The sequence below is a fragment of the Cucurbita moschata genome, unplaced genomic scaffold (genome assembly GCF_002738365.1).
Source record: "Cucurbita moschata cultivar Rifu unplaced genomic scaffold, Cmos_1.0 Cmo_Scf00013, whole genome shotgun sequence".
NCBI classification, from domain to species: Eukaryota; Viridiplantae; Streptophyta; class Magnoliopsida; order Cucurbitales; family Cucurbitaceae; genus Cucurbita; species Cucurbita moschata.
The window spans coordinates 771288-780610 of record NW_019268529.1 but is presented as its reverse complement, the minus strand read 5'-3'; the positions used below and the strand labels follow the sequence as shown (position 1 = coordinate 780610).

The 9323-nt window shown below is 38.1% G+C and overlaps 2 protein-coding genes across 5 annotated transcripts in view; one reads left to right on the top strand and one right to left on the bottom strand.

Annotated features, from left to right (window-relative positions):
* LOC111451218 (ubiquitin-activating enzyme E1 1-like) overlaps positions 1-3633 on the top strand; it is a 7499-nt gene extending 3866 nt beyond the window's left edge. For 2 of the 3 annotated variants that reach the window (XM_023091555.1, XM_023091553.1), the window contains exons 4-7: positions 155-949; positions 1241-2109; positions 2211-2643; positions 2758-3351. In XM_023091555.1, coding sequence (XP_022947323.1) covers positions 155-949; positions 1241-2109; positions 2211-2643; positions 2758-3351 — 2691 coding nt within the window. Of the gene's footprint in view, positions 1-154; positions 950-1240; positions 2110-2210; positions 2644-2757 lie in introns of all 3 variants that reach the window. The other variant, XM_023091554.1, reaches the window with a different exon arrangement.
* Positions 3634-4187: 554 nt separating this feature from the next.
* Positions 4188-8954, bottom strand: LOC111451241 (LRR repeats and ubiquitin-like domain-containing protein At2g30105). Of its 2 annotated transcripts, none has more exons than XM_023091585.1 (11): positions 8693-8954; positions 8484-8578; positions 8062-8223; positions 7869-7979; positions 7675-7775; positions 7408-7545; positions 7220-7268; positions 7025-7090; positions 4725-4844; positions 4321-4650; positions 4188-4287 (listed from the first exon to the last, which is right to left on the bottom strand). In XM_023091585.1, the coding sequence occupies exons 1-10, from the start codon at positions 8874-8876 to the stop codon at positions 4540-4542; spliced, it is 1137 nt and encodes a 378-aa protein (XP_022947353.1). In that variant the 5' UTR covers positions 8877-8954; the 3' UTR covers positions 4188-4287; positions 4321-4539. The 2 variants fall into 2 exon arrangements, with proteins under 2 accessions (XP_022947353.1, XP_022947354.1); XM_023091586.1 differs by having other exon boundaries at positions 8671-8749.
* Positions 8955-9323: the final 369 nt, after the last annotated feature.

Here is a 9323-nt window from a genome sequence, read left to right as displayed (position 1 = left end):
AAAAAAAAAAAAAAAAAAAAAAAAAAGAGAAAAAGAAAATAGCTGATTTCTGTTGCAGGGGTGTACATCTTTAACATCAGTTATGTGTGCTTATTTTTCTCATGTATACGAGTCCCATGCACATTATGTAACCTTCCAAGTTCTGTGGATGCAGGTTGTTGTCTTTACTGATACTGGCCTTGACAAGGCTATGGAGTTCAATGACTTCTGTCATAACCACCAGCCTCCTATTTCATTTATCAAGTCTGAAGTCAGAGGGCTATTTGGATCAGTGTTTTGTGACTTTGGCCCGGAGTTCACTGTTTATGATGTGTATGGAGAGGACCCACACACTGGCATAATTGCGTCCATTAGCAATGACAATCCTGCACTTGTTTCCTGTGTTGATGATGAGAGGCTTGAGTTTCAGGATGGAGATCTTGTGGTGTTTTCTGAAGTTCATGGTATGACTGAACTGAATGATGGGAAGCCAAGGAGGATTAAAAATTGCAGGGCCTATTCGTTTACTCTTGATGAAGATACTACGAACTTTGGTATCTATGAAAAAGGTGGCATTGTCACACAGGTGAAGCAGCCCAAGGTGTTGAACTTCAAGCCATTAAGAGAAGCAATCAACGATCCTGGTGATTTCCTTCTGAGTGATTTCTCCAAATTTGACCGTCCTCCTCTCATACACCTGGCGTTCTTGGCATTAGATAAATTTGTGACTGAGTTGGGTCGCTTTCCAGTTGCTGGTTCTGAGGACGATGCTCAGAAGTTAATCTCTGTTGCCAGTAACATGAACAAGAGTCTAGGAGATGGGAGAGTTGAAGATATTAATCCTAAGCTTTTGAGACATTTTGCATTTGGTGCGAAGGCAGTACTGAATCCCATGGCAGCCATGTTTGGTGGTATTGTAGCTCAAGAGGTTCTCAAAGCATGCTCTGGAAAGTTTCATCCACTCGTCCAGGTTAGTAGACTAGTCATGTTTGAGGCTGAATTAAATATGCCTAATGACCTTCGTGTTTAAAAGCTTGGCGCCTTTTCATTCAAGAAGTTTCTTAAATGTCTTGACAGCCCCCATGAAGTTACTCATACAAGTTTGCTTCTCTTTGCATACATGAATTAGATCATAATTTAATGGGACCAGTGAAGTTATTGCAATGTATCTTGTTTTAACTTCCCCTCATGCTGGGATAGTGGGATTGTCATTTGATTACTATTTCTTGCATCCTTATGTTATTTTCTTTAAAAAATGCAGTTCTTCTATTTCGACTCAGTGGAGTCACTTCCCACAGAGGCATTGGACGCCAGTGAATTTAGACCCTTGAATAGCCGTTATGACGCACAGATTTCAGTGTTCGGGTCTAAGCTACAGAAGAAACTGGAAAATGCCAAAGTCTTTATGGTCGGATCTGGTGCTCTAGGTTGTGAGTTTCTGAAGAATCTTGCACTTATGGGAGTTTCATGTAGCAACGAAGGGAAGCTAACAATTACTGATGATGATGTTATTGAAAAAAGCAACCTAAGTAGGCAGTTCCTTTTCCGTGACTGGAACATTGGGCAGAACAAATCCACGGTTGCTGCTTCTGCTGCTGTTGCAATCAATCGGCACCTTAATATTGAAGCTTTGCAGAATCGAGTTAGTCCTGAAACTGAAAATGTCTTCAACGATAGCTTTTGGGAGAATTTGAGTGTCATAGTTAATGCACTAGACAACGTAAATGCAAGGCTATATGTTGATCAAAGGTGCTTATACTTCCAGAAACCACTTTTAGAATCTGGTACTCTTGGTGCTAAATGCAATACTCAAATGGTTATTCCTCACCTGACTGAAAACTATGGGGCATCAAGAGACCCACCTGAAAAACAAGCGCCCATGTGCACTGTGCATTCATTTCCGCACAATATCGATCACTGTTTGACATGGGCTCGATCCGAGTTTGAGGGTTTACTTGAGAAGACTCCTTCTGATGTGAATGCTTATCTATCTAATCCTAGTGAGTATGCTTCTTCGATGATGAATGCTGGTGATGCTCAGTCTAGGGATACTTTGGAGCGTGTTCTTGAGTGTCTTGATAGAGAAAGATGCGAGACATTTGAAGACTGCATTACATGGGCTCGATTGAAGTACTTTCCTTGATAATCTCAACTTTCATCCATATCCGTTCAACTTTTGTATGCTTCAGATCAATATATTAATTCCTGTTGTGATGATTTCATTTTGACAGGTTTGAAGATTATTTTGCAAACCGTGTAAAGCAGTTGATATACACGTTTCCTGAGGATGCTGCAACCAGTAATGGTGCCCCGTTTTGGTCGGCTCCAAAGAGATTTCCCCATCCACTTCCGTTTTCACCTGCTGATCAAAGCCACCTTCAGTTTGTTTTGGCGGCTGCTATACTAAGAGCAGAATCATATGCCATTTCAATTCCTGACTGGGTTAAGAACCCCAGGAAATTGGGCGATGCGGTCGACAGGGTTATAGTACCAGACTTTATGCCCAAAAAAGATGCCAAGATTGTGACTGATGAGAAGGCTACCAGTCTCTCTGCAGCATCTGTTGATGATGCTGCTGTTATTCATGATCTGGTAAACAAATTGGAAGATACTCGCAGGAACCTACCAGAGGGATTCAGGATGAAACCGATCCAGTTTGAGAAGGTATTTCTTCTTTTTTAATGAAAAGAAAATACAAGTAGAGTGATATTTATGACTGACTGTAAAGGTTTATTAGAATCAATAATGTAAATTCAACTAGCGAGTTTGGACGTGCAGGATGATGATACAAATTACCATATGGACCTCATAGCTGGACTGGCTAACATGAGAGCAAGAAATTACAGCATTCCTGAAGTAGATAAGTTGAAAGCCAAGTTCATTGCCGGAAGGATCATCCCCGCCATTGCAACCTCTACTGCAATGGCCACGGGTCTTGTCTGCCTTGAACTCTACAAAGTTCTAGATGGCGGCCACAAGGTGGAGGACTACCGTAACACATTTGCCAACCTTGCATTGCCTCTGTTCTCCATGGCTGAGCCAGTCCCACCCAAGGTCATTAAGCACCGTGACATGAGCTGGACTGTTTGGGACAGATGGATCATCAAAGACAACCCTACTCTCAGAGAACTCATTAAATGGTTGAAGAACAAGGGATTGAACGCCTATAGCATCTCATGTGGTAGCTGTCTCCTGTACAATAGCATGTTTCCTCGACACAAAGATCGAATGGACAAGAAGGTAGTTGATTTAGCTCGAGACATTGCCAAGGTGGAACTGCCCCCGTATCGTCGACATTTGGATGTCGTGGTGGCATGCGAGGATGATGAGGATAATGATATTGACATCCCACTGGTGTCTGTTTACTTTTAGTTAGGTACTACTCTTCATCACTGGATCATTCTTCTGTCCCTGGCAAGACCTTCTTTTTAGTCTTTAAAAGTCTAGAGCTGCGAGAGTATTCAAATATGAAACGGCCAACACACAGTTCACATATTCATACATAAATGTGGAAGAAACAAGTTGATTTTGTGCAATATGAATGATGTACCCTTATTGTATGGTTGGTTGAAGCTATATCCACCAACACTGGCTTCGAGATGTTCGACTTTTTTTCATGAAGATGAGTTGAGTTTTTCGCTTTACACATTTCAACATTGTTATTTCTCGTCTTGTCCTCTCCTCTGCACTTTTTCCTCCCTTCTATCCATCGAGTATTGGATGTTTAAATTATTGAAAATTGGGTTTAGTATGTTCTTGGAAATAAAAAATGTGTTTGGGTGCTTTATTTCTTAGTGTTGCTACCAGAAATGCTGGCGTATTAACTACTGAGATCTGTGTCTCGAATGGTGGTGAGTTTAGTTTCTGTTTCAGATAGTAATAGTTCTCAACCTAGTCCAAGACTAGGAATGATGACCTTCACAGGATAATACTTTGAAGAGGTAAAAAAAACAAAGACATCTTATAGTAAGAAAGTATTCAATTCAACAATCTCTACTTTTGTGAGTTTGAGTTTCAAAAGGCAAAAAAAAAAAAAAACCATTATTTAGATTTCGGGTTCCACTTCTAATGAACATCACGATCCATCATACATATGCTATTCTTATGCTATTCTTTTTTCAGTTTCGCTTGTGGAGAAGAAATTTAAATTTTTGACCTTTAAGTAAAAAATATGTTAAAAATGAGTATATATAAAGAAATTCGATATTACCAAAATATTTGAAGATTCTCCTATTCTTGAATTGATTGAGAGCTTTAGAAGACGTGAATGGCTACTTTGGAATCATCTGTCCCTGTCTCCACACCTCGCACTCGCAGGAAGGAAAAGAAAAAGGGACATTCGGACAATACATCTCAAATATTTTGACAATTAGCCACGCCAAGAGATGATTACCTAAATTCACCCCCAATGATTGCCATAATCTAACATGAAGCTAATGTAAGCCTGAAAATTTATGGTTCAGGCAGGACCAATGTCGCATTAATTTAACCAAATGTATTTTACAGAAAAAACGAGACAGTTGCTGCATGTTGACTTCAAAAGCAATGAAGCATAAAGCATCAATGTTTATCTGCACCTTCATCAAATTCAGCCTGGCTCATAACTCGAAAATCTAGTTGCTTCTGATGCTTTGAACGCCGACGTTCATCAAAAGCTTCCCATCCTTCATACTGTCACAAAAGATGGTCAAATTAATCAAGCAGGCATATAGATTGATCCAAACAATTGCAGCATGAGGACACACCTGCCGTAGGAGATCTATGGTGATTTCTGTGTGGTGGAGATCAAGTGTAGAGAGGTGGATGCACATCTTAAATAGTGTAGTAGGGAGGGACCTTAGGCCGTTATGACTGAGATGCAAAGCCTACAGTACATGGCAGAATAATTAAGACAGGAATCTCCTATTGAAGTTCTTAAAAGCCACACAACCAGCTCAATTTACATATGTTGGGACTTGGGAGTCCGTTAAGTACGCTATATGGGAATACGAATGTGCATGAAATTAGGAGCTAGGTTATGCGTGGTCTAAATAATAAAAAGAACCATAATATGAGGCTGTGTGTGTTGAGTATGTTTCTCTACACGTCACAGAATATATATTGGAACAACTTGTTAAGATAGTTACCACTCATCTTCATCAAAACTGTTCAGATAAGAGAAATCATTATCACATATGAAGACTCATTATAATAAAATGTAAAACAAACACCTGTAAAGAACAAAACTTGATGACATGTTAAATGATTAAAATTACCTCAACCAATAGCTTAAGTTTTAGGATAAAGATGAATCGACAATAAGTATTTTTGGTTGTATGTAGCTCACTTGGAATGTCCTTTAATAAAGAAGTTTGAAAGGCTATTAAGAAAAATCATCATAGATCGACTTAATTAATAGTAAAAGCAACAGTTTTCAAATTTAGATGTTCTTTTGCAGTCACAATTCAAATTATGATAGTCACATATATAGGATATTATATATCATATGGTTTTTCTAATGCCATATTTGCAAGTCAGGAGGTTATACTGTGAAATTAGTCGAGGTTTCAAGGTTGGAAGCAAGCTCTAGGGAAACTTACGTCTCATTATAAACACCTATATACTTATTTGTATCAAGCTGTTGCTGAGGTTCTTGGAGATGGTTTGGAGCCTTAATATAATTTCACCTTGCAAGGCTGCTTTTGTTGGAAAAAGGCGATCGGAAGCAACTAGAATTTAGAACTCTCGAGGATTGGAGGAAACGGAAGAAAGGCTACTTTTCAAGCTAGATCTTGGGTCAGCTTGGAATTGGACACCGAGTGATAGTTTCTTCTTTCAGTCCTAGGAGCAAAGGGTTTTGGTGATATGGGGAGTGTTTCTGACACGAAATTTCCACTCTATGTAAGACTAGCGAGTAAGATTTTAGCTTAAAGGGTATTCATCAAAGTTACCTTCTCCTTCCTTTCTTATTTTTCCTGGTGGTGATTCATACAAGCTATTAATAGGAATAGATCTTGATCTGTGGAAGGTTTGAAAGTTGGTACAGTTTTATTCATGCTAACCCTCTATACTTCACCAATGACACTCTTCTTCCTTGGGACCAATTTTGGAAGGATTGAGAACCTCTTCAAAAGAGTTGTGGTATTTTCTCAAAGAGACTTGCCAATGAATCTGGCTAAATCTTATTATAGTTGCCATTAGCCACTCTGAAATGGAGGTTAGGAGAGTGGTGGATAATGGATTTCTTTGGTGGCAGGTGAGATAGACTGCTGGGGAGTAGCTTCTTCAGTACGCATCTTCTTTTAAGGAATCTGAAATCTAAAGAATTTTGCAATTCCGTTCTGGAGAAGTTCTCACATATGCTTGCTAGTAGGGAACAGGCCAATCAAGAAGGGTCAATTACTCTGATTTGTTCAAGTGTATCAAACCAGTTCTGCTTACTACTTCTCGAACTTGTTAAATGGAAAAAAGTAACCTTTTTTGGCTAAGGGTTCACTTGACGTCACAGTTCAGAAAATAGGAGTATTACACTTACAGTCAAAATGGTCGCAGAGATTCCCTACCGAGAGGATTCTTTTTGTTGTAAAATTGTTGCTGGTAAATTTAGTATTGACCAAGGTGGGGTGGCTTTCAGGTTATCGTACTTCGTTTACTTCCAAAAATAATTGTCAGAAATTTGGGAAAATGGATGGATTACTTCCCTGAATCTAATAACAATGAACTACTTCAAAATTAACTGGAAAACAGAATCTAGAATTCTTAGGTTGAAATAATAATAGAAACTAGATACTAAAAAGATGCAAGTATACACTCTACTTAAATGAATTGTCAGTAAGCAAATAAAGAGAGTGAAAAGAAAAGACAAGAAATGTCATGTATGGTATTGGTACCCACAAAGATTTGCCCCCAACAGCAACAACGTAATTAATTACTGCTCCTAATGAACTGTAACAGAAATGTGCTTCTATTTCATGTATCTGCATTACGTCCCTTAATTTCCACTATTGAGATTAGAATGAAACATACGAAGAAAGTACATGATCTGGATAGAGAATGAAATGGGAACCTTCAAATTGTGCAGACAACCAAGCGTCTCTGGCAACTCTGACAGAAGATTTGATGACAGATCCACCTGTACCATAGCCAAGCATGTCACTAGAACTTTAGGTGAGGGAGACAATTATGGGAATCAACATTTCTAAGACTAATAAAGAGAGAAGAAAAGAAAAGTTCTTCTAAAAATAAGTCTAGTAAGTTGTACCTCAGTAAGAGAACTACATTCCCCCAAAGTTGAAGGAACAATGCTTATCCTGCCCCATTTATGGTGAGAGGCATGAATAATAGAAAACAACGAAAAAATTAGTTCACATTAGTAAAGAACTATCTTCACCACGGTTAGAGAGTTTTACTGATGAGCAATTTGTGTGAGCATATGCCACTCAGCATTACCTATTATTGCTGACTTTCAAAACTTCAAGTTGGATCAAAAATCTTATTTCATCTGGGATACTCGTCAATTTGTTATTAGTCACATGCAGTTGCTTTAGTGAAGTCAGGCTGCCAAGTGCAGAAGGCAAAGTAGTTAACCTGCATCAACCAGCGTTGTTTGATGTTAATGGGTACCGGTTGACATAATATAGTCACTAAAGACTTTGGTATTCTGATATTGCAAAAATTAGATTGTGACTAATCCTTGAAACAACTGAAGCTACTTACAGATTATGGGACAGAGATAAAACTGTTAGACGCTTCAAAAACGCTAAACCGTCCCAACTTATAGACGCATCGGATATCTCATTAACATTCAGTAACAATTTCTGCAGATCGTGATAAAATTGGAGAGATCTCACGAAGAGGAATTTAAACCACTCAAATGAAAAGGTGAAAAGGAAGACAGTAATTAACTTCACCTGCGTTGAACTTAGGCAGCTAACTTGAGAAGGAACATGCTTAATAGAGTTGTTGCTCAAATCAAGTACTCTCGCTGAAGTTTCACAAGACCACACTTCATCGGGAATTGCCTATGGGAGATTCCAATGAAGATTTGAAAGAAACAATCATAGTTTTATTTTGTTCTGTGAAAGATGATGGTTTCTTCTATACCTTCAAATTGCAGTCAGATAATGCTATCACTCCAGTGGCCTTCCATCTTTCCAACCGGCTTTTATCTACGGAGACACGCTTCTTTTCATCAACCAAATTCTTCGCATTTGGCGTGCTCCTTTCTCTGGGACGAGTCCTCGCTTCGAGCAGGATAGGACCATCCTATTGAGTCAAATCCAAAGAATGAAAAACACATAACAATATGCATTCCCTTAACCATTCGCCAACATATAGTCCACAATGTTTAACAGATCGCAGTTTTAACAATTTAACCCTAAGAACTTCAATAAACGAGATACATGACAAGTAAAACCCTCAATTTGATCCACTCGGAAGATCACGATGAAGATTTAGCAAAATCAAATTCAAGATGTAAGAAAGAAGACTTCAATTGAGAAAAAACGAATGGGAAAACCAACTACCCCTTGGTACAATCCCTGAGAAGCCATAAGCATCACTTTGGCTCCATTATTGATCTCCGACGCCGCCAAAGTCATCTCGTCTGCCAAAACCTTCCCTGTAATCACATATCACAAACTTCAAAAAAAAAAAAAAAATCCAAATCCACCTCGCTCAGACAAATTCCTTCCACAAAAAGCATGTACATACATGGAGAGACAGAATCCAAAACCTTTGAAAATGAGCTTCTGGCCGCGAGGTAGGACGTTGGTTAAAGGTTGAAGAAGGGACTTCAGATCCTTCACGGTCGAATCACAGGCAGCAGTAACACGTATTGACTTCCCGGCGAACTTGACGCTGATAGCTATGGACTTGCCATTACCTTCAGAGGTAGTCGCCATCGCTCCGAGCTCCATTTCAATTTGGCGCCGCACCAGAGGCGCGTCGGGAACCTTGAGAACTAAGACGATGATCAGTTGGTCAAGCAACTAATAATTAATTAATCCTCTCCTTTCAATTTCCAATAATTCACCATAATTAAAAAATAAAACAATATAAAAATTTCATAAGCCATAAATACACAAATTAATCATTAAATAATTTTTTTAAGTCACATATTTCCATAAAAATATCTTCATTTTTTCTTATGCAAATATCTTTCAAATAATAATTTATTAAAAATTAAAATTGCAACCTTTTTAAAATTTAAAATTAAAATTTCAATATTTATTTAGTAAAATTTTAGTAAGTATTTTATCCCAATTACAAAATAAAATGTATTTTATATCTAGTAAATTAATTTGTTTTTAATTTGTTTTAAATATGTCAGACTCATTTAGACAAAAAAAAAAAAAAAAAAAAAA

What these genes read in the sequence shown, in the direction of transcription:
- LOC111451241 (XM_023091585.1), bottom strand. Translation starts at nt 8,876, where the DNA reads ATGGAGCTCGGAGCGATGGCGACTACCTCTGAAGGTAATGGCAAGTCC. An exon ending in TATCTGACTGCAATTTGAAG is followed by an intron (nt 7,980 to 8,061) that starts GTATAGAAGAAA and finishes AATCTCCCATAG; the next exon opens with GCAATTCCCGATGAAGTGTG. An exon ending in TTGAAAGTCAGCAATAATAG is followed by an intron (nt 7,269 to 7,407) that starts GTAATGCTGAGT and finishes TAAATGGGGCAG; the next exon opens with GATAAGCATTGTTCCTTCAA.